Genomic DNA, 25,431 nt, shown 5'->3' with positions numbered 1-25,431 from the left:
CTATTCTCTGCAACTGCAATCCCCGGCACAGGCTTAAAACCCCAAAGCTCGGCCCCGTAAGTTACTGCCCCACGTGCTCTTAGTTTGTAAATTTCAAGAGGGGGGCCAAGCGGCTTAAAAGCAGATTTATTCAGTAGTTTCACAATGCCCCCTGCTATCTGGGTCAGCTTGAGTGGTGATCTTACTTGATGGTGTGCCCAATTAAATGATTCATTGAGGGTCAGGCCAAGATAGTCGAAGGTATACACCCTGTCAAGGCGTACTCCCTCAATGACAGGGTTTGGACGTGTTTTGGGAGGTGGATTAAAAATCATAAATTTAGTTTTGGAGGAGTTGGTTTCAAGTCCTCGCTCCTGACAAAAAGAAACAAAACCGTCCAGGACTCGCTGGATACCCATCGGTGTTTTTGATAAGAGCAGGGTATCGTCCGCGAACATGATCGCCGGAATCCTAGAAACATATATCTGTTGTAAGCACCAGTTTACACAGGCTGCAATGGGAGGCCTGTAGTCACAGTTTGAGTGGTCTTCATGGGTGGCACAATACATTCTGAAACCCATGGGAGAACCCTGGTGTACCTTAGTACCATATACAATGGGCTTATAAGGGTCCGCCAGTAGACAATTGTGGATGTACAGAAGTCCTTACCATGGTCAATTTATGGAGAAAGCACAGTGACTGGGGTCCTGAATAGCAGGATCCCAGTCAGACTAGTCACAAACATACTGACGCCATGCAAAAAGTGGGGGTACCCGTGAAAGCAGATCCTACTTTCTTACACTCTCCTTCAGGGTTACTACATCACCTCCATTGTTTACCAAGTGCCTTGTGGTGGTGGCCGCACACCTGCGCAGACAGGTCTTTCTATTCTCTTATCTGGATGACTGGCTGATAAAGAGTGCCACCTGCCGGCAATGCCGTGAACACACAGGTCACAATGGCCCTTCTTCACGAAATACGGTTTGCACTCAGCGCCACAACATCTCACCTCCAACCCTACCTGGGGGCTATTCTCAGCTCAGAGGTATTAGAGGGTAGACAAACCCTGTCAGGCTCCAGTCTTTTCAGGCAGGGCTTCCTCTTTTCCAACCAGATCAAAACTTCATAGTCAGAACAGTCATGCGCCTCCTAGGCATGATGGTCTCCTGCATTGCCAGAGTCCCGTACGTTGCAGGAATGCCCAGCACTATAGTGGTCTCAAATGGAGGGTCATTGGGACGATCTAGTGTTGATTGGCCACTGCACTTGCCGCTCTCTGCAGTGGTGCGAAACCGCTTTCCTCAACTCTGTTCCGCAAAGGACCCTTACAATGGATGCCTCCCTTATGGGATGGAGTGCACTCTTATAGAACCTGACCGTCCAAACAAAGGGATTCGCACACAACCTGATAGGCAAGGTTGTTCTTGTCCAGGCGGATAATATCACAGCCTCGTATTCTCCTCAGAAAAAGGGGGGCACACGCTCTCCACAATTCTTGCAGGTTTCCCAGAGAATTTGGGTCTGGGCTGTCCGCCACAAAATCAATTTGCTCATGGAGTACATTCCAGGGATGGATAACGACATTGCCTATCTCTTCAGCAGGATGTGGCAACAAATCTACAAGTGGGAACTCCATTAGCAAAACCGCTTCTGCTACTTCCAGAGATGGGGTTTCCCATAATAGACCCGTTTGCAGTAGCAGAAAATGCCAAATGCCCAAACCTTGCCTCCATGTTTACACACCCATAGTCCAGCCGCAATGCTGCACTGTGAATGAACTGGTCAGGGATGTTTGCCTACACTTTTCCTCTTCTCCCCCCTCCTGTTAGTGGTTCGGAGGCTTCAGCAGACGTCCCTCACTCTTATCCTGGTAGCTTCCACATGGGCCCACCAGCTCTGGTTCATGACTCTGCTCGAACTCTCTCTAGTTCTGCACAAGATGCTCCTCAACAGGCTGGACCTTCCCAAGTAGAATCATGGGAAAATCAGACACCCAAACCGCAAGTTCCTCAACCTTGCAATTTGGCTTCTGAGATCATAGAATTTGGGTACCTTAATCTTCCCCCCTTTATGTATGGGCATTCTCATGGAAGCCTGCAGACTGGCCACCGGGCCTCCTATGTGGCCAAGTGGAAGATATCTTTTACTACTGTCACTAAAAAGATATTGATCCTTTTAAAGCCACAGTGTAGGACACTGTCTGCTAATTACTCCACTTGCAGCTTTCCGGTCTAGCCTTCACCTCTATATGATTACATCTGCCCACCATGGCTGCCTACCTTCAGAATAGACAACACATCTCTCTTCAGAATTCCAATAAAAGATCTCTGATGAAGAGCTCCTTTATGGGTGCGGGTCAGGCATTGCTGCACCAGCCCAACAAGGAGCAAGCCCAATGATAAAGCATGACACACCAATTGGGTGTCTGAGGGCCCCAGTTCCAAAAGGAGCGGACTTGTCCCATGGTGTAGATATTAGACCGACCAGTCACATTTTCTCTTTATTTGACTATGTCCGAAGGAACTGCATACCTGTTTGATACAATTAATACTTATAAGAATGCTGGACCTACAAGCGCCCCTGTTCCCCTTGCCTTTGATGATACATTTCGGGATCGAACATGTAAGGTACTTGTGGATAAATGGCCCTTTGAGCAGGTTCTTTCATCTTCCTATGCATTACTTATGTGACTTGTGTAGTGTCATTACAGGTGACCTCCAGCAAGGAGTGGGGATTCCTGGGAGGAATGCCCTGCTATCATCTCACTGACAAGAAGGGTTCTCGGTACCATACTGGGTGAACTCTTCTCTCTCATTACTCTTCCTGGTAATAAAATCCAATATCTCTTTCAGGATACGTGTGCTTTTAAAATGCAGCAACTTACAATGTTCTGAGGGTTCCTTTTACTGATGGTAGCAAACAGAGGATACTTGTGTCCTGGGCGTATATCCCTCAAACACAAGATTCAGAAGTTAATGCGGATCAGCAGCTGCAAGTAGCCAATTATGCTATGTGTATGACTTAAACCTGGAGCAGTGCAGCATAAACGACAACATCTGAAGCAGACTGAGGAAAAATACAGCTAAAGAAAGGATCCCTCTGGATCAAAGCTAAGCCACGGCTAAGGAAGTGACTAAGCACTAGAGAAATTAGTTTTGCTTCTCACCATTTGGTGAGAATAGGGTACTGGCAAAGGCACACATACAGTAGGAATAGGAGGCATGTTCATTGTCAGTTATGCCTATGTGCCTGGTAAAGCGGATTTATTCAGCTCATTGGCTTCAGTAAGTCCCGTCATAAATCGGATGATGGTATTTTTTTTGCTCAAGGACTGAAGTTTTTCCTTTTGTTGTATCAGCACATTTGGTGACAGAGGAATAAGAGGTGTAGCCTGACAATGCAAGGGACTGCTCCAAATTGTTTATTTACCTGATCATTTATTGCTTATGGTGGTACCACCGAGTCCTGAGAGAGACCCCATGTGTGGTATCAGCATTATAAGCTCTTTATTGAGACAGGTGTAGGATAATTTTTCAGTCCTGCCACTGGGTGTGGGATAGGCACGTTTTGAGAATGTGAAAAAGTCACAATGTAATAGTACATTCATTGTCAGGACAGAGAGTGGTTAATGATTTTTCACTAGCAGAGTCCCCAAGGACAGAGAAATTCACAGAAAAACTCTGCTAGTAGGGTCAGATAAATTCACAGACATTGCTGAAGATGTGCACGCTAATTGGAAACTTGATACAGATGTTGGCATATACACCCCAGGTTTCTGGGTATTTTTCTGGCAAATGTTCCTATTGCAAACTGTCAGCGAATCGGGTATCTGGTGTCTTTTTAAGGCTTTGTTCTTTTCCTTTCCTTCTGCACTTCCCTTCATCCAGCAATTTACGAACTGCATGTTGCACTGCAGCAGCAAGAGATGGCTGAGGTCCAGCGAGAAGAGGCGCTGCAGCTCCCAGTGGATCTGGACTACCGTAGCCTGGATGCTGTGTTGTCTTTGGAGGTTCGTGAGAAGCTGGCCTTTAGCCGCCCACAAACGGTAAGGCATTGCAGATGGGGGGCATTTTTGCACCACAGGCATGGATTCTTGTTGACAGTTGGGCATGCTTCTAAAGACCAGGTCTCGCAAGTAAAGAATGGCACCAAAGCGAGCAATGACCATCATGCCCATTCACTTATCTGTACACATCACAAACAGACCATACATGACCCCCAACTACTCGATCCTTGTAGGGTGGTAAGGTAAGGTAAGGTAAAGTTTATTATGCATAGTTAATTAAAACCAGTGCAAAACATGTTACAAAAGATCATAAAATATCATACTATAAAACCGTTAAAAAGTGAACATACAATAAAAGGTTCAGTATGGCTGACTTTACGCCTTTTTTACGAAGACTTTTTAACAACAAGGGGTGGTGATGGACAGAGTTTCTGAATTAAGCAGAATACTCTCACCCAGTCAAGAGATCAGGGCTAGATCCAACACCGTTTTTTAGCTCACTGCACCATCCCAGTTCAGAACCTGACTATATGCAAATTAGTCTGTTCCTGTCCCAGTGCATGATGGGAACAGGGCAAACCAAACTACCAAGCCAATTCTTACACTGGGAAGGAAACAAGCTTCCGGGGACCGGTTTCTGGCATTTCAGCCGTCGTCGGCCCGGCTTGCTTGAATCCTGATGGTGCAATGAGCAAGGGACTCACATCTGAGTATACCCTTCCACGCTTAGGGTGGACAAAATATTTAACAACAAGGGTCGGTGATGGACAGAGTTTCTGAATTAAGCAGAATACTCTCACCCAGTCAAGAGATCAGGGCTAGACCCAACACCGTTTTTTAGCTCACTGCACCATCCCAGTTCAGAACCTGGCTATATGCAAATTAGTCTGTTCCTGTCCCAGGGCATGATGGGAACAGGGCAAACCAAACTACCAAGCCAATTCTTACACTGGGAAGGAAACAAGCTTCCGGGGACCGGTTTCTGGCATTTCAGCCGTCATCGGCCCGGCTTGCTTGAATCCTGATGGTGCAATGAGCAAGGGACTCACATCTGAGTATACCCTTCCACGCTTAGGGTGGACAAAATATTTAACAACAAGGGGTGGTGATGGACAGAGTTTCTGAATTAAGCAGAATACTCTCACCCAGTCAAGAGATCAGGGCTAGATCCAACACCGTTTTTTAGCTCACTGCACCATCCCAGTTCAGAACCTGGCTATATGCAAATTAGTCTGTTCCTGTCCCAGTGCATGATGGGAACAGGGCAAACCAAACTACCAAGCCAATTCTTACACTGGGAAGGAAACAAGCTTCCTGGGACCGGTTTCTGGCATTTCAGCCGTCGTCGGCCCGGCTTGCTTGAATCCTGATGGTGCAATGAGCAAGAGACTCACATCTGAGTATACCCTTCCACGCTTAGGGTGGACAAAATATTTAACAACAAGGGGTGGTGATGGACAGAGTTTCTGAATTAAGCAGAATACTCTCACCCAGTCAAGAGATCAGGGCTAGATCCAACACCGTTTTTTAGCTCACTGCACCATCCCAGTTCAGAACCTGGCTATATGCAAATTAGTCTGTTCCTGTCCCAGTGCATGATGGGAACAGGGCAAACCAAACTACCAAGCCAATTCTTACACTGGGAAGGAAACAAGCTTCCGGGGACCGGTTTCTGGCATTTCAGCCGTCGTCGGCCCGGCTTGCTTGAATCCTGATGGTGCAATGAGCAAGGGACTCACATCTGAGTATACCCTTCCACGCTTAGGGTGGACAAAATATTTAACAACAAGGGGTGGTGATGGACAGAGTTTCTGATTTAAGCAGAATACTCTCACCCAGTCAAGAGATCAGGGCTAGATCCAACACCGTTTTTTAGCTCACTGCACCATCCCAGTTCAGAACCTGGCTATATGCAAATGAGTCTGTTCCTGTCCCAGTGCATGATGGGAACAGGGCAAACCAAACTACCAAGCCAATTCTTACACTGGGAAGGAAACAAGCTTCCGGGGACCGGTTTCTGGCATTTCAGCCGTCGTCGGCCCGGCTTGCTTGAATCCTGATGGTGCAATGAGCAAGGGACTCACATCTGAGTATACCCTTCCACGCTTAGGGTGGACTAAATATTTAACAACAAGGGGTGGTGATGGACAGAGTTTCTGAATTAAGCAGAATACTCTCACCCAGTCAAGAGATCAGGGCTAGATCCAACACCGTTTTTTAGCTCACTGCACCATCCCAGTTCAGAACCTGGCTATATCCAAATTAGTCTGTTCCTGTCCCAGTGCATGATGGGAACAGGGCAAACCAAACTACCAAGCCAATTCTTACACTGGGAAGGAAACAAGCTTCCGGGGACCGGTTTCTGGCATTTCAGCCGTCGTCGGCCCGGCTTGCTTGAATCCTGATGGTGCAATGAGCAAGGGACTCACATCTGAGTATACCCTTCCACGCTTAGGGTGGACAAAATATTTAACAACAAGGGGTGGTGATGGACAGAGTTTCTGAATTAAGCAGAATACTCTCACCCAGTCAAGAGATCAGGGCTAGATCTAACACCGTTTTTTAGCTCACTGCACCATCCCAGTTCAGAACCTGGCTATATGCAAATTAGTCTGTTCCTGTCCCAGTGCATGATGGGAACAGGGCAAACCAAACTACCAAGCCAATTCTTACACTGGGAAGGAAACAAGCTTCCGGGGACCGGTTTCTGGCATTTCAGCCGTCGTCGGCCCGGCTTGCTTGATTCCTGATGGTGCAATGAGCAAGGGACTCACATCTGAGTATACCCTTCCACGCTTAGGGTGGACAAAATATTTAACAACAAGGGATGGTGATGGACAGAGTTTCTGAATTAAGCAGAATACTCTCACCCAGTCAAGAGATCAGGGCTAGATCCAACACCGTTTTTTAGCTCACTGCACCATCCCAGTTCAGAACCTGGCTATATGCAAATTAGTCTGTTCCTGTCCCAGTGCATGATGGGAACAGGGCAAACCAAACTACCAAGCCAATTCTTACACTGGGAAGGAAACAAGCTTCTGGGGACCGGTTTCTGGCATTTCAGCCGTCGTCGGCCCGGCTTGCTTGAATCCTGATGGTGCAATGAGCAAGGGACTCACATCTGAGTATACCCTTCCACGCTTAGGGTGGACAAAATATTTAACAACAACACTGCATGATGCACTGGGCCAGGGACAGACTAATTTGCATATAGCCAGGTTCTGAACTGGGATGGTGCAGTGAGCTAAAAAACGGTGATGGATCAAGCCCTGATCTGTTGACTGGGTAGGAGTGTTCTGATTAACTCAGATACTCTGTCCATCACCACCCCCTTTTTGAAATATTTTGGCCACCACAAGTGTGGAAGGGTATGCTCAGACATGAGTCCCTTGCTCACTGCACCATCAGGATTCAAGCAAGCCGGGCCGAAGACGGCTGTAATGCCAGAAACCGGTCCCCGGAAGCTTGTTTCCTTTCCAGTGAAGAATTGGCTTGGTAGTTTGGTCTGCCCTGTAGCCATTATGCACTGGGCCAGGGACAGACTAATTTGCATATAGCCAGGTTCTGAACTGGGATGGTGCAGTGAGCTAAAAAACGGTGATGGATCAAGCCCTGATCTGTTGACTGGGTAGGAGTGTTCTGATTAACTCAGATACTCTGTCCATCACCACCCCCTTTTTGAAATATTTTGGCCACCACAAGTGTGGAAGGGTATGCTCAGACATGAGTCCCTTGCTCACTGCACCATCAGGATTCAAGCAAGCCGGCCCGAAGACGGCTGTAATGCCAGAAACCGGTCCCCGGAAGCTTGTTTCCTTTCCAGTGAAGAATTGGCTTGGTAGTTTGGTCTGCCCTGTTCCCATGATGCACTGGGCTAGGGACAGACTAATTTGCATATAGCCAGGTTCTGAACTGGGATGGTGCAGTGAGCTAAAAAAACGGTGATGGATCAAGCCCTGATCTGTTGACTGGGTAGGAGTGTTCTGATTAACTCGGATACTCTGTCCATCACCACCCCCTTTTTGAAAGAAATTTTTTACGAAGACGGCACAGTGTGGTCCTCTTACTTCCTTCTGTCAGTCTGCTTGTTAGCCTTTGTTTATATTGTTCGTCCCCGGTTTTGGTAGTTTTAGAATTCTTTGCTCGACCATCGCAAGAAATTTGACATCTCTGCAGTTCCTTGTAGGGTGGGTGAGCTCCTCCTCTGCTTCTCCCACTATTTAGAGATATTGCCCGGAAGAACCATGTCTCACTGGGTATACTTCCATGATGCACCAACTACAAGTTGTTGATTAGCTCTAGCACAGACTGGTTTTCATGCCTTAATTATACATTCATTCTTAGTTAAAAGGAGCTAGTTCCCTTGTCAATTTCGAAATCACAATTTGTCTTCCAGCACCAAGAGCGCGGAATGGTAAGAGTGAGTAAAATGGTCCACACTCTGTAAAAATTGTCAACTTGACCGCAAACTAGCCTCAGCTTTTTGTGAAAGAAACGATGGTCTCTACATGCTCTGTCGATAATGGTTAGACTTCTTGAGAGCGTGTCTAATGGCACAGCACTCCTTGGAGATGATCAACAAAGCTAACCTGTCAGTGTAGTTCTGTAGTAGGGGATCTCTGTGTATAGTCATAATCTAGTGAATAGTCCCGCATGTGCGTGGACCCCGGAGCAATCAAAAATAATCTCTTAAAGTGTCGAAACAATGCAGAACTGCACAGACACTTAAGAGAGAATTTAAAGACAGATAATGCAGCCTATAAAAGGCTACACTGTCCAGTACTTCAACTAGAAATTCCACCACAAAATTCACAAAACAGCAACGCCTGTACAGATTTTCCCTTGCTTAACAGCAAACACCCTCTGGAATGATAGGAGAACCTGGACAGACAAGCCCCATAGGCTGCCATTATGTGGCTCAGAACAGGATACTGTGCCTTTAAGAGAACCTTCCAGAACTTCACAGTATCCCAGAATGCACTACAGGTCCCATTTAGTTTCAGTTCTTTATTCCGGCTCCTGCAAGCAGGACCCTGGAGCATTGAGCTCTCCCTTTTCAAGGGTTTGTTGGTGTTTTTTCACTGTTACACCTCGCACATCATGGGAGGTCGTGACACCTCGCACATCATGGGAGGTCCAAGCACCTCACAAGGTTTGGGAGGCCCTAGCGCCTCAAAAGGCAAGGCTGCCCCTCGCGGCACACTTGGGTTGGGTGTCCCTAGCGGCACAACTTTGACAGGTGTCCTAAGCGGCACATATACTGACAGCGCTCGTGTGGATCCTAGTTCTGATGAAGACGAGTTCTTCAACGAACCAGACGATGAGTTCGTGCTCGACCTCGATGAGGGAGACTTGGGCGACTTGGATCTCAACACATTTTCAGAGGCAGACTCCTCACCCTCTTCAAAGGACGCGGTCCTTGACCCCCTAGGTGGAGAAATGTTCTCCCCAACCAACATATCTCACCCCAACAGCTCTAGATGGTATCCACATGACCATGTTGCAAAGTTCGTAACTAAATGGCTCAGAAACTCTCTCGAGCTACACTCCCGCAACACCATGAGGTCTGAATGCCCCAGGCCCTACATTGAGGACAAGGTATGCCAAACCCCCAACCTAGACCCTGACCTTATAAAGTTCCTATTCAAATTAGGGAAGGACCCCAGGAGGGGCCTTGAAAGAGCCCTTAAAGCCTGCCAGGATCGCCTCCTCGACCTTTTAGGCCCCCTTACTAAAATTCTCGACCTAGCTGAGGAATCCCACATCTCCAACACTCCCCTGGATACTAACCTAATCAGGGGATGGAGCCAAAGGGCAATTGTCCTTCTGGGTAACGCAAATTCCTCGCTTAACATCGAAAGAAGGAGGACCGTCCTTAACAGAATAAACCCCAAACTTGGCGACCTCGCAGAGAAGGAGCCTTCCTCTAAGCCTAATGGCCTCCTCTTTGGAGAGGACATGATTAAAACGCTGGGTAAATATGTCGCGACCTTTACCGCTCTGGACAGAGCACAATCTAATATGAAAAGGGTTTTCCCTACAAACCTTTTTGGCCGGGCCGGAAGAAGGGGCCGCTCTTCCGGCCGTGGAAATTTCCGGCCCTTCTCATCTGGAAGAGGAAGAGGTTCGACCGGCAGAGGATTCTACCCCTCCAACAATAGGCAATACTACCCGCCTAGAGGAAGAGGTTCCCGAGGAAGAGGCTTCCCCCCCCGTGGTGCCTCCAACAACACTACCCAAGGTAAGTGCTCCTCTTCCTTCTTCCCCTCCCAAGGTCGGGGGCAGGCTCAAACATTTCCTTCACGCTTGGAAATCCCTAACACAAGACCCCTGGGTTCTAGAAACAGTTCAAGGGTTCAAAATAGATTTCCTAGAGATCCCATATCAATACGTCACTCCGAACCCTCTGGTTCTTCCCCCAGAACACCTGCAAATCGTCAGAGAAGAGGTCTCTTCTATGTTAAAGAAAGGTGCCATAATAGAGGTACCTTGGTCTCAGAAAAACTTCGTAAGCACCCTCTTCCTTGTCGAGAAGAAGGACAAGGGTTGGCGCCCAGTAATAAACCTTCGGGAGGTAAACAAATACCTCGTCTATCGACACTTCAAGATGGAGGGCATCCATCTTCTCAGGGATCTCCTCCTCCAAGGAGATTGGTTAGTCAAATTGGACTTAAAGGATGCCTATTTCACCATACCCATGGCTGCAGAACATCAACCCTTTCTCCAATTCATCTGGGACAATCGCCTTTTTCAGTTTCAGGCCCTCCCTTTCGGCCTTTCATCCGCACCTTGGTGTTTCACCAAGGTCATGAGAACGATCGTCTCCACCCTAAGAACCAGAGGTATCCGTCTCATTATTTACTTAGACGACATCCTCATCATGTCCCAATCCCATTCGCAGTTACTAAAAGATCTCCAGGCCTCCATGAATCTCATAGAGGACCTCGGATTCATTATAAACAGGGAAAAGTCCATTCTTTCACCCTCCACCTCTCTGGAGTTCCTAGGCTTCACTGTGGACACCTCCAGCTGTCTCCTCCTACTCCCAAAAAAGAAGATTGCCAAAATCCGCAAGGAAATCAGATTCGTCCTGAGACAACAATCTCTCTCCCTCCGAGAACTGGCCAGACTTCTTGGTCTTCTCTCTTCCTCGATCCAGGCCATCTTCCCAGGCCCGCTGAACTACCGTGCCCTTCAGAGAGTGAAAGCCAATGCTCTCAGATCCGGCCTCTGGTACGGAGACCATGTCTCCCTGGACGAACAAGCCAGACTAGAACTTTCTTGGTGGCTGGACAATTTGGATGCGTGGAACGGAAGGGCTATCTTCGGTTCAACTCCGGATTTCGTTCTAGAGTCAGACGCCAGCCTTCACGGCTGGGGAGCACGCCTCCTCGACCAGGACACCGGTGGTGTCTGGACCCCCTCAGAATCTTCTCACCACATAAATTTCTTAGAGCTGACAGCTGGACTCTACGCTCTGATGAGTTTCAGACACTCTCTCCAGGGCAGATCCGTTCTCCTGAAGATGGACAACATCTCTGCAGTCTCTTATATCAATCGTCTCGGTGGCACGAGGTCTGCCGACCTATCAGACCTGGCCAAGAAACTTTGGATGTTCTGCCTAGAACACAAAATCTCCCTGAGGGCAGAATATCTCCCAGGGAAATCCAATCTTTCAGCAGACTGGAACTCGAGGTTCCTTTTAGACTTCAGCGATTGGAAACTCGATACCTCTGTTTTCAATTCCCTTTTCCACTTCTGGGGTCCCTTCGACGTGGACCTCTTCGCAAGCCGATTGACTTTTCAACTCCCCCAATACTTCAGCTGGATGCCAGACCCGGGTGCTCTGGCTGTGAACGCTTTCCTCCAGCCCTGGGCTCCCCTCTGCCCTTACGCCTTTCCCCCCTTTGCGATGATCCAAAGGGTTCTGCAGAAGGTGAGACAGGAACAATGCTCCTTGGTCCTGATAACCCCCTTCTGGCCGTCTCAAGCATGGTTCCCCACTGCTCTGGAACTCTCTTGCGACGTTCCCTTCCTGATTCCGGCTTCTCAGGGACTCCTCCTAAACGCAAGCGGAGAAGATCACCACCTGGTTCTCTCAGGGAACCTGAACCTTCTTGCCTGGAAAGTGTCAGGCAATCTAACCAATTGTCTGGACTTTCGTCTTCGGCTCTCACCCTCCTTGGAGAATCTTGGGCACCTGGAACACACTACAGATATAATAACATCTGGAAGAAATGGTCTAGTTGGTGCTTGGAAAGGGACTTGGATCCCGTGGAAGCTCCTATCCCCAGTATAGTCAATTTTCTGGTGGAACTCTTCGACAGTGGTCTCTCCTATAGATCTATTAACTGTTTTAGATCTGCAATTTCATCTGGACACTCTCTCGTCAATCATAAGACGGTAGGTAAAAATGTTATTATTTGTAGAGTTCTCAAAAGTATCAGACTTAAGAGACCTCCTAGACCTAAATATCAATCTGTCTGGGATGTCAAACTTTTGCTTGACCTTTTTTCCTCCTGGCCTGATAACTCTTTTCTTAATAGGAAATGTCTTTCTATTAAACTTGCCACTCTCTTGTGCCTGATCTCTTGTCGCAGGGTTTCCGATGTCAAAGCCTTGGATATCTCTTATAGATGTTATGACATGTTTGGTGTTAAATTCGAGATTCATAGGAGAACCAAGACTATGTCTGATTTCATTTCCTACCCTCGCTTTGATTTCTGCCCAAAACTTTGTGTTGTTAATTGCATGAAGGAATATGACTCTAGAATGAAGGACCTTCGTCCACCTGATGCAAACCAGCTTCTTATCTCCTACGTCAAACCTTTTAAACCCATTTCATCTTGCTCCATTGCTAGATGGGTTAAGCTGGCCATGAGCCTTGCTGGTATTGACCTTTCTAAATTCCAAGCTCACTCCCTAAGGAGCGCTATGTCCAGCAAGTCCTTTTGGTCTGGTGGTAAGTTGAATGTAATTCTAAACTGTGCTGACTGGTCTAATGCTTCTACCTTTGCACACCATTACTGCAAACCCATAGAACACGTCTCAGATGCTGTTCTTCAGGGCTACCAACATGCATAATGTAGCCTCCTGTCTTGTAATGAAATTGCGATTCTCCTATTAACATGACCAGAGAATCTGGATTTCATTAAAGACACGGAGGCTAACATTATCCCTCCCGTCCCTCCCTTGAGGGATATGGAGAATTGACTTGTCTTATTTTGTCTTTATTGATTCATGCCTTCTAACCTCATGCTTTCCTTGTTACTGCTTCTGAAGGTTACCTTGTGTCCTTTTTGACTCCCCCTGTTTTCCTTTCAGACAATGCTAATTGATGAATCTCCAAGGATTCTCCGGGTCTCTCCAGGGATCTTCCAAGTTTCTTCATTACCTCCTTCAAGTTCCGAGATGCATTCTTCGTTCCTTCTGTCGTTCAAGGCATTTAAAAGAGGCTGATCTCTCCTGGCACACGCCTTTTATGGATACTGTGATGTCATCTTGTTATTATTCTAAACCTTTGTGATGTAGGCGGCTGTGTGAGCTGCATTAAAAGGATTAATGCATAATGTTAGCCTCCGTGTCTTTAATGAAATCCAGATTCTCTGGTCATGTTAATAGGAGAATCGCAATTCACAAAACAGCAACGCCTGTACAGATTTTCCCTTGCTTAACAGCAAACACCCTCTGGAATGATAGGAGAACCTGGACAGACAAGCCCCATAGGCTGCCATTATGTGGCTCAGAACAGGATACTGTGCCTTTAAGAGAACCTTCCAGAACTTCACAGTATCCCAGAATGCACTACAGGTCCCATTTAGTTTCAGTTCTTTATTCCGGCTCCTGCAAGCAGGACCCTGGAGCATTGAGCTCTCCCTTTTCAAGGGTTTGTTGGTGTTTTTTCACTGTTAATTTCGATTTGAGTGCTTTTAAAGTACTTTAGTGCTGTTCTTCTTAGTTTTTGCTCCTTTTTGATGTCAAATATGCCTGCATTATTTGACAAATGCCCGGAGTGCTCCAGGAAGAAGGCAAAATCAGAATTCCCATGAGGTGTGTATCCTCTGCCTTCCCTCTTCCCACATCACTGAGGAGTGTGAGATTTGTCAAGGCTTCTCTGGCAGGACCCTGAAGGAAAGACAGAAGATCAGGCTTCAGGGCCTCGAGGAAAGAAGGCTGAAGGCGCAAGGTGGGTCTGGAGGGGCTTCTTCTGCCCATGCTGAGGCCTCTGGGGGGCTCCCCAGGGGCAGGAAGACCAGCAAACGTTCCCATTCTCCATCAGGGTCGGTGGCACTGACCACGACGTCGAGAGGGATGACTACGGTCTGTTCCCCATCTCCCCAGGGCTCTGGGTCGAAGAAACGTCGACGGTCGACGTCGAGGGAGTTACACAGGCCGCCGTCGAAGTCTCCTTTGACGATTTCATCGTCATCATCGTCGGCGTCGACGTCGAGTCATCGACGTCGACGGGCCCGGCGTCGGCGCTCGCCGTCGAAGCGACACCACCGTTCGCCGTCGGCGAAGAGGAAGCGATCGTCGTCGAGGGGATCCTCGCCGTCGAGGCCGCCGTCGAGGCACAAGAGGTCGCCGTCGAGGTCGCCGTCGAGGCACAAGAGGTCGTCGTCGAGGCGCAAGAGTTCGTCGTCGAGACGCAAGAGGTCGTCGTCGAGGCGGACGAGATCGATGTCGAGGCGGCCGAGGTCGCCGTCGAGGCATGGAAGACGGTCGACGCCGAGGAAGAGGCGCTCGACGTCGAGGGGCCTACGCTCGCCGTCTGGTCACCGTTCTTCGACGTCGAGGAATCGTGGTGAGAGGCCTGATGCTGTGGGAGGCTCTCCACAGTCCGGATCTGGAAAGGACGGCGGATCACCGGGATCGGTGTACTCCGAGGTGTATACTCCATCACAGAAGCATGTTACACTTCTGCCTCCGTTGCCGAGGGGTCTCCCTCCGAGGGCTCCGACCCCTCCTCCGTTGCCTCCTCTACCTCCACCACCTCCACCGGTGCCTCGGCCTCATGTGCCAGAGAGGCCTACCCCGGTTCCACCGAGGTCGGTCTCGTTGCCCAGGCTTCCGACCCCTCCCAAAGGGACTCCTAAGCCACAGGTCCCGTCCAAGCCCAAGACGCCCGCCCCGGGGAAGCCGGCAGAGCATCCCAGACCTAGGAAATCACGGTCACGCTCCGGACGGAGAGGAAGATCGAGGAGTAGACACAGGTCCTCCACTAGATCTAGGCATCGCCATAGGAGGCGAGGATCCAGGTCCCGTACGGACTCCTCTAGGACTCGCTCATATTCGCCTACCTTATCGGACTCCCCGGAGACAAGGGTGTCTCCGGTAGACGACATCAGCACGTTCCAGGAGGTTCTCCTGAGGGGGGCTGCGAAATTGGGCATCACGGTGACGGCTCCTACACCTACGACGTCCGTGATATTCGAGACTCTTCACAAGAAACATCTGTCTCGCCCTCTGCTGCCATTGGTGCCAGGACTGGTTGAACCTGCGGAGGAGCTGTTCCTTACGCCTGCGGTGGTGAAGGCCGCTCCCTCCCGACTTCTGAAAAGGTACAGGGCACCGGATTCGGACCCGGCCTTCCTGCGGATGGACCCAGTACCCGACTCCGTGATTGTGACGGCGGCCAGGAAGTTGCATTCTACCTCCCCGTCCTCCACCGTGCCGCCTGATAAAGAAAGCCGGTGGATTGATTCAGCTGGAAGGAAGGCTTGTGGGACTTCTTCCACGACCATGAAAGCCTCCAGCGATTCGGCATTGCTGGGGCGGTACGGCCGTGCACTGTGGGATTCCCTGGAACAGTTCGCGGATCTTCTGCCACGTGACAGGAGGGAGGACTTCCAAGAAATAGTTAAGGAAGGGATGCTGGTTTCAAACCAGGTCATCAGCGCCACTGCGGATATCTCGCTGTTGGCGGCCCATGGTTACTGTCACGGGGTCAACCAGCGCCGCCATGCTTGGCTCAGGCTTACGTCACTCAAGTCGGAGGCACAACAGCGGGTGGCCAATCTGCCTTTTTCCGGAGAGACACTGTTCGGAAAACATGCCGATGATGAAATGGCCCGCATGAAGGCTGAGGCGGAGACCCTGACGGCTGTGGGCTTGGAGAAGCCCAAAGAAAAGAAGCCCTACCGCCCGTTCCAGAGGCGGTTCGGTTCGCAGGGAAAAGGACGAGGACAGTCTTCGGGACAACAGCAGCAACAACAACAACAGCAGCAGTTCCGGAGACCCTTCCAAAAACGCCAGAGGGGTAGAGGTGGACAGCAGTCCTCTACTGTGAACAAAGGCCCGGCCGGGTCTCGACCCTGAGCGGTTACTTCCCCTTCATCCGTTACCCGCTCCGGTGGGGGGAAGCGTTCAATTTATTCTGGCAGAGTGGAGAAAAATTACTCAGGACAAGTGGGTGCTGAATATTGTTTGCAATGGATACAGTCTTCGGTTCACCAGCCCTCCTCCATCGTTTCCTCCGGTCAGCTCGCAGTATCAGCTGCGCGAGCTCCAGGCAGAGGCCGATATCCTGTTAAGGAAAAGGGCGATAGAGGACGTACCTCTGTCTCAAAGAGGAAGAGGTCTGTACTCCCGGTTCTTTCTGGTCCGCAAGAAGGACAAGAACGAGTTCAGGCCCATTCTAGACTTGCGACAGGCAAACAAGTGGATTCGCAGGGAAAAGTTTTGCATGCTGTCGTTGCATCAGATTTATCCTCAGTTGCAACAAGGGGACTGGCTGTGTGCCATAGACCTACAGGATGCATACTTCCATGTGCCCATTGCACACAAACAGAGGAAGTTCCTGCGATTTAAAATCGGCACCAATCACTATCAGTACACGGTACTTCCGTTCGGGCTGAAATCTGCACCCAGGACTTTCTCGAAGTGCATGGCAGTGGTAGCGGCACACCTGCGGAAGAACAAGGTGTTCGTCTACCCGTACCTGGACGATTGGTTGATCAAGGCCTCCTCCTTCTCGGAAGCTCAAGCGCACTTCCGGAAGACGTGCGTTCTATTGAACAAGCTGGGGTTGCACATCAACATGTCCAAGTCTGTCCCGACTCCGGTCCAGTGCATTCAGTACTTGGGAGCCTCCATCAATACGCTGTCGGCAAGCGTGTCTCCTTCGGAGGAGCGACGATTATCACTCCTTCGGAAGGTTCGGGCTCTCCTGACCACTCCATCTACGACAGTGAGGACGGTGTCTTCTCTACTGGGATCGATGGCCTCTTGCATCTTCCTGACGCCACATGCGCGGCTGCACATGAGACCGCTGCAGGAGTGCTTGGAAGATCAGTGGGACCAGAGGAGAGGATCTTGGGACGACAAGATACGACTGTCTCTGCATGCTCTTCAGTCTCTGAAGTGATGGTGTTCAGCGGAGAACCTCCTCAGAGGGGTTCCCTTCCACAAGGACATTCCCACTCAGACGATCGTGACGGATGCTTCTCTCCAGGGATGGGGAGCGCACTCCGGAGACTTACAGATTCAAGGGACGTGATCCCCGACGGAGTCCACGTACCACATCAATTTCCTGGAACTCAGAGCTGTTCACTTGGCACTGAAGGCTTTTCACCCGTCCTTCCAGACCAACTCTCTGCTTGTACAGACGGACAATACGACCACGATGTATTACCTCAACAAGCAGGGGGGCTCGAGGTCGCGCACTCTGTCGCAGGAGGCGCAGGCGATCTGGCACTGGCTTCTGGCTCGAGGATTGACGATAACGGCCACCCATCTGCCAGGTGTGCAGAATGTTCAGGCAGATGAACTTAGCAGACTGATTCAGGAAAACCACGAATGGGTCATGAACGACGAAGTACTAAGAGAGGTCTTCGCAAGGTGGGGAACTCCAGACGTAGATCTGTTCGCCACCGCCAAAAACAGCAAATGCCGAGACTTCGCCTCCAGGTACTACCAGCCGGGGACGCTGGGGAATGCGTTATGGATCGACTGGTCGAACAGCTTTCTGTACGCTTTTCCACCCATTCCCCTGATTCCGACGGTTCTCATCAAGCTGTCCCAGTCCAGGGCGCGGATGATACTGATTGCCCCGGAATGGCCCAGACAGTGGTGGTTCACGGACCTGCTTCACCGGTCTCTCCTTCCTCACATGAAGCTGCCGTGCAGGCCGGACCTTCTCACGAAGTTCGGGGGGCGGATGTTGCACCCCAACCTCTCGTCTTTGAGTTTGGCGGCATGGCTCCTGAGATAGTGCAATATGGCCATCTGAATCTTCCAGAGGATTGCATGGACATACTGACGGAGGCTAAGCGACCTTCCACTAGGACTTCTTATGCTTACAAGTGGAAGAGGTTTTGCATCTGGTGCAAGTCCAAGAACTATGACCCTACAACTTGCAAGGAGGATGTCATCCTTCCATATCTACTACATCTGGCGCAGTCTGGCCTTAATGTCCATTCCATTAAGGTTCATCTGGCTGCTTTGACTGCCTACAGGAAATGCCCTTCGCAGACTTCCTTCTTCCAGATCCCTGTGATCAAAGACTTTCTGGAAGGCTTGAAGAAAGTATTCCCTCCTGTCAGGCTTCCTTCGCCTTCCTGGGAATTGAATGTGGTGCTGTCCAGATTGATGAAGGAGCCTTTTGAACCTATTCATAAGGCTTCGTTGCAGCACCTGTCCTGGAAGGCGGCGTTCCTCGTGGCCATTACATCGGCCCGCAGGGTGAGTGAAATTCAGGCGTTGTGTTGCCATGAACCTTATACTGTATTTCATGCTGCTAAGGTTGTTATGCGTACTCACCCTAAATTTCTTCCCAAGGTTATTTCTGATTTTCATGTCAACCAGACTATAACTTTGCCTACGTTTTTTCAGAATCCTTCATCTCCAGCGGAAAGGTCTTTACATTCCCTGGATGTTTGGAGGGTGTTGAAATTTTATCTGGATAAAACCAAAGATATTCGTAGGTCGGACCAATTGTTTATCAATTATGGTTCAGTCAGGACGGGTCTTGCTACCTCTAAACAGTCCATCTCGAGGTGGATTGTGTCATGCATACAATTGTGTTACCAAAAGGCCTTAGGGGGCAAACCTAAGGCTCATTCCACCAGGGGCAAAGCTGCCACGACGGCTTTGCTTCGTAATGTTCCCATTGCAGAAATCTGCAAGGCGGCCACTTGGAAGTCGGTCCATACCTTTGCTAAGCATTACTGTCTGGACACTGATGCCAGGGCAGATGCTCAGGTTGGGCAGGCTTCGCTGCGAAATCTGTTCGCGCAATAGTGGTGTTATTTCTCGTTCTCCACCGCCGCTTTGGTGTGGGGATGGGCTTGCCACTCTATTCACTAGATTATGACTATACACAGAGATCCCCTACTACAGAAGGAGTAGTTTCTGTCCTGTAACTCCAGTTCTGTAGTAGGGGTATCTCTGTTATAGTCATAAGCGCCCGCCCTCCTCCCCGGTGGAGAGAGATATTCATGTACGGAATGCTACAGGTCTGGCGTGTTACGCCTTCAAAAAGAACTGAAACTAAATGGGACCTGCAGTGCATTCTGGGATACTGTGAAGTTCTGGAAGGTTCTCTTAAAGGCACAGTATCCTGTTCTGAGCCACATAATGGCAGCCTATGGGGCTTGTCGTCCAGGTTCTCCTCTCTATCATTCCAGAGGGTGTTTGCTGTTAAAGCAAGGGAAAATCTGTACAGGCTTTGCTGTTTTGTGGATTTTGTGGTGGAATTTCTAGTTGAAGTACTGGACAGTGTAGCCTTTTATAGGCTGCATTATCTGTCTTTAATTTCTCTCTTAAGTGTCTGTGCAGTTTTGCATTGTTTCGACACTTTAAGAGATTATTTTTGATTGCTCCGGGGTCCACGCACATGGGCGGGACTATTCACTAGATCATGACTATAACAGAGATACCCCTACTACAGAACTGGAGTTACAGGACAGAAACTACTCCTTATCCAACCACCCATTCTGTGGTTGGCGTTTATTTAATTTTAGTAGACTGAAAAAAGACACTTTGGGATAGGACATGATTTTAACTTGGTAGAGGAATCCATATCCACTGGCTAATTCAAATCGGGTCCATTATCTTTTTGAGTAGTAGCCATGTCTGATGACGCAGCTGAAGCCCTCTTTCTTCACCCTGGCTTTACAAAGTTCTCTTGGCCCTCCGCTGCTTTTGGGAAGGCTACTGGGAGTTTCCTTTTCTCTCTAGAGACGTGTTAAGGACATGCCCCATAAATGTTAAAATCCTTTTCTTTTGACGCACTGAAAGCTAAATTGATAAAATATCAGTGAACCTGCTTTATAGGGAGCTCATAGAAAGAAACATACACTTACAGATAAGCCTTGCACTGACATGTCATCACATACTGACTACAGTATTAAAATTATTGAGTATCTTTAAAAAAAGAGACAGTAGAAAAAAACATTATGTACCCTGGGTGCATTCACATTGTTTCAGAGGTTGTATGTAAGAATATTGTACACTGTGACTGAAGTATGTCTTTCGAAAATATTCTCTCTAAATATCATTCGCAAAAATATCGTTCCTTTGGGTATAGATTTTCTACCATTAGCGGCAGCGCTGGCAAGACATTTGTAAACGATACTTTGGGCACAATATTTAGGGCAGACTGTATTCCGAAAATGATATCCTGGTACCTACCCTGCCGGATTATCTTTTTGTAGTACTGTTGCTGCCCTTGATACGAAAGAACATGGAAGGTTTTTAGACACTTTTATCTGGGCATACAATTATGTTCCATGTAATTCCTGAATGTTGAGGGCAAGAGGGGAGTTTTGTAGAAACAAAATTACCTTGTATGTGGTGTGGCAAACTTGCCTTTCTACCATGACAATGATACCTGTGCCAGTTGGTGCCTCTGGCTATTAATAGCAGTGAAACTGGGTCCAAGATCTAACGAATAACATTTGGTAGATGCTGGGCACCTACTGTCCAGTAATAGTGATCACTTGGTAATGTGCCTTCTGCAAAGATTGTTTGTGAAATCTGAATTCGGATTCCAATCCAAGCAAGAAATCTAAGGGAATTAATGGCCCTACTGCTGGAATCTAGGTGCATCATGCAGTTCACTGGTCCCAAACTGAACTTAATAAAGTGCATACTATGCAGTTAATTAATAGTGTCACTTGTTATTTAAGCATAGAGCAAATTTGATTTATGTTGCGTTCTATCTAAATAACTTGCTCTGTATTTCTTATAATAACTTGTACTGACCTGACATGCATAGTCTTTAAACAAATGATGGTATGGAAAACTTGAACAAATTATATACTTTACAGTTTACCTATTAGCTTCCATGTCAGCATACTTTAATTCTGCCCATCCACAGCGGAGGTTTATTTAAGTCCATGTTTAACATACAGCTCAGTTTTGCACCAGAGCGGGAGCCAAACGCTCCCTGAACTGACTAAAACAGGAGTATGCAAGAGGGCACCAAATGTACCCTTCAAAGCAGTCTGATGGCACTGGTAAGCGCCCCCAACCCCGTCTCAATACACTAAGCCCTGTATAGGAGGTGGTCACACGTCCCTGTGACAGGAAACCTATTGTTCTATCTTCCCCTGCTTGAGCTCAGCTCAGCAGGGCAGAAACGGGTCTGTGGTCGGCAGCAGCCTTAGCTTGCTGTTAGACCACTAAAGGCTAGTACCGGGAATACAGGGGTGCACCCTAGGGGAGCCCCCCAGTACATGGGATCCCACATCCAACACTGGAATCGGTATCGGGCAGGAGTCCAACATGTTTGATACCAACAGTGACCGGTTTCAGTGCAGCCAAAATATAGTTAGACATCTCGTAACTGACTTGATGTCCATTATGTGTATTAAATGGCTAACCGCACTTACAAAGCCTATAGTATCAATTCCGGGGTTTGTAGGGGTGTCCTGCTTATGCAGGGGCACCCTCACACTTATAACCAAGCTCCCTGGCATCACTACTGAAGAGCCTGCCCTAGGGGTGACTTGTAGATTTTAAATGTAGTGACCTCAGATATAAGGAAACATATCTGCTGTGAGAGGTGCAAGCACCAACTCACACAGGCTGCAGTGGCTAGCATGTTGTCACAGTTTAAGGGGACTACCCTGGGTGGTACAATACATGCTGCAGCCTAGGTGACACCTCTGGTGTTCCTATGCCCTGGGTACCTCAGTACCATATATAGGGACTTAGAAGGGTGCACAAGTAGCCAATTGGGAATGTACCAAAGCAAAGCATATGCATTCCCCCTCCCCCAATTCCATTTCAGTCGCAAAGTGCAGATTCACTCCATTGTGTCAGCCCAAGATCTTAACATTCTTCTTGAGGCTCCTCAACCTGTGCATACCAGTTTCACCACTGCAGCACATAGATTCATCCCGTTGACGCATTCTGTCATGATTTAAATCTTGAACATGTTTCTTGCAGAGGTCACAAAGCCTCTCTTCCTTTAAACATGTGCTATTCGTCTACCTTCCCCTGCATTTGCTACAACGTCAACCATTAAAACCATTGTTCTTAAAGTATATTTACTTGGCCGTGAGGGCCTGGAAATGTCTTTTGGCCTCACCTTCGGAAACAGCCTGTTAAAAATGGTTGATCTAGATTCTGTCATTGTGAGGCCTCATAGCAAAGGCAGGCAGGGCTGGTGGAGCGACTCATTTGCCACAAACGTGCCGGTGTATAGTAGAATTCATGGAGGAAGTTGAACCAGGCAAGGTAAGAACATGGATAGTGGAGAAGTGTGGCTCACTGGTTAGAGGAGGCAGACCTGAAGCAGAGGTCAGACCCGGGACCAGGGTTCAATTCCCGACGCGGCAGGGTCTTGAGCCCAAATATCCACGGACTAGATAATTCTCGTTTCGGTGCCTACTCGAATCACGGGTTCACACTCTACAGCTCTGGGCATTAACCTGCTTAATCTCCACTACGGCCCTCCCGCGGCGGGATGCCTGGCTTGCACCTTGGGGATGCCCAGTACGGGTTTCTCACAGGGAAAAAAGCCAGGACGGGTTCCCAAGGCAAGCGCCAAGATGCCTACGGGTAATCGAGCGCTATATAAGAACGCATAATAATAATAATAATAATAATAATATAGCTAGCATGCTAGGAGCCATTTTTGCCCCACTCCCGTCTTTGTCCTCTAGGACCCCTACAAGCCTGCCACTCAGCTGGCCCTTAGTCCTATGTACAATTGGGATATGTCCTACTTGTCCAGGGTTTCTAGTGTTAGGTATCATTCGATTGGTTTGTACTTCAGGACCACAGTGAGCATGTCTCTGTAGGTGTCATGGGCATGTCTTAATTGTAATTATTTATAGAATTGTGTGGCAAAGAGCTGAAACTCTGTGGAAAGTTCCTCAAAGGATCAAATGTGACTACCTACTACTGTCCAGATGTCACCCAGGGTGGATATGCGTATTCGGTCCCAGCTTCCAATAGGATAGCTTTATTGTCTCTAACAGCCATGTTTCCCACCTCAAGGGTGTTGCTTGCTAAAAGAACAATTGATGGACAGAATGCAGAACAATGTCATACATTCACCCCAGTATAGAGATCTGGGCCTAAATCCATCGTTTGTTTGCTCACCATGCCATTCCAGTTTGGACTCAGCCATATGCAAATCAGTCTTGACCTTGCACCCAATGGGAACAATCCAGCCCGAACTTCCAGGTCAGATCCTCCTTGGACTGGAAACAAGCATCCTAGGACCGGTTTCGGGCTTTCAGCCCTCATCAGCCAGGATAGGTTGCATCCAGTGGCATGGAGAGCACCGGACCCACATCTGGGCATACGTGTCCCACTCGGGGTGACAAATGCAAAAAGAACAATTGATGGACAGAATGCAGAACAATGTCATACATTCACCTCAGTACAGAGATCTGGGCCTAAATCCATAGTTTTTTTTGCTCACCATGCCATTCCAGATTGGACCCAGCCATATGCAAATCATTCTTGACCCTGCACCCAATGGGAACAGTCCAGCCCGAACTGTCAGGCCAGGTCCTCCCTGGACTGGAAACAAGCATCCTAGGACCGGTTTCGGGCTTTCAGCCAGGAAGCTTCACTCCAGTGGCATGGAGAGCACGGACCCAGGTCTGGGCATACCCGCCCCACTCGGTGTGGCATGCCATTTGATGTGTTTTAACATGGCATGCCAGCATAGGACGGGGTGACATGAGATCGGGGTACGGTATGCTGTGGAGACCCGCTGTAGAGCAGGGTAAGGATATCATGTGGCTGTATAAAGTTGAGTTCCTACTTCTCTGTCAGCATAAAACTGAGCATTTATCATGTGGGATGCCGAGTAATATAGCTGGATATCGACCCATCCCAATCCTGCTTAGTATACCGTTCTACAGCATTTTTCGAAGGAGACGCATGGGTCTTTCCTACCCAGAGGAACATGCTGATGTTTGCACGTAGCCCTGCAAAGAATGTACGTGGCATCTCATACGGGTGATGCTGTTGGATACAAAGGAAACGAGGGAGGGTTAACATTTTAAATAACGCCCCTCGGGCCGCCATTGAGAGCAGTAATGATGCCCGGACTTTAAAATCGTTTTTTGTTTTGGACAGCAGTGGCAGTATGTTGAGATGCCAATAATGTTGTTGGGTGAAAGCAATTGTCAGTCCCCAAGTAGCAGAAGTTATCATTCGCCACTGGGAGTCCTGCTTTCACTGCTACCTTCCCTGCATCCGCCTTAATCTGAACCAGAGGGAGTTTACCCTAGATTACCCACAGTCCTGATGCGTCTCTGTAGAGTATGATAATTTTCATTAAAAAAGTCATCACATTTTTAGTTAATTCGAAGAGAGTGAGTTGCTCCCTGAAATATTGTGAGAGGCTGAGCAGATGCTCTGTGGAGGAAGTCCAACTCTTCTACAATTTGACACCCTTATTAGAGGAGGAGTGTAAGTCCCAGTTAGGGTAGTTTATGGAGGTGTTTTCTTTGGCCCCTAGTCTTATACCTTGATGTAACCACGCCATAGGTGTAGAAGAAAGCTTGCTTGTCAAGTCAAAGACATATCAGATGTAATAAAAAAAACTTCAAGACAACTTCATAGTTGAAATCTCCAAGATGCTACATTTAGGCATCATTGAGTCCTCATAAAGCCCCTGGACAGAGTGGTGACTGCACTGAAGTAGGGGTTGAGAAACCCCTGCTGTTGTATGTAAAACAGTGGACTCCACACAATACTGAAAGAGCACCAAGCGGTCAATAAGGTAGTGTAGGTCACTTTCTGGTCAGCTTTGACTTTTCTATTGAGTGCTGGCAGCTCCCAATTCCAAGAGTAAGACTACATTTTCCCCCCCGAGGCATGTTTCAATTTTAGATAATGTTGTATGAGCACCTACTGATTTCGAGGAGAAGGATGAACCATGACCAGAGTGTCCTGGATACATTTTATGTTGTCTACTTAGACAGCCTGACAGTGTTCAGGTGTTGCAGGGAAGGAAGAAAGCCAAGCTCACAGTC

The 25,431-nt window shown here is 48.5% G+C and overlaps 1 protein-coding gene across 5 annotated transcripts in view; it reads left to right on the top strand.

The window, feature by feature from the left end:
- The window catches only part of MTO1 (mitochondrial tRNA translation optimization 1), a 569,440-nt gene that overhangs the window by 518,174 nt on the left and 25,835 nt on the right, over window positions 1–25,431 (top strand). For 3 of the 5 annotated variants that reach the window (XM_078652253.1, XM_078652255.1, XM_078652254.1), the window contains one exon: window positions 3,867–4,024. In XM_078652253.1, coding sequence (XP_078508379.1) covers window positions 3,867–4,024 — 158 coding nt within the window. Of the gene's footprint in view, window positions 1–3,866; window positions 4,025–13,309; window positions 13,519–25,431 lie in introns of those variants that run through there. The other 2 variants (XM_078652252.1, XM_078652251.1) reach the window with 2 other exon arrangements.

The sequence above is a fragment of the Lissotriton helveticus genome, chromosome 7, assembly GCF_964261635.1.
Source record: "Lissotriton helveticus chromosome 7, aLisHel1.1, whole genome shotgun sequence".
NCBI lineage: Eukaryota > Metazoa > Chordata > Amphibia > Caudata > Salamandridae > Lissotriton > Lissotriton helveticus.
This window is presented reverse-complemented; position numbering and strand designations above follow the sequence as displayed.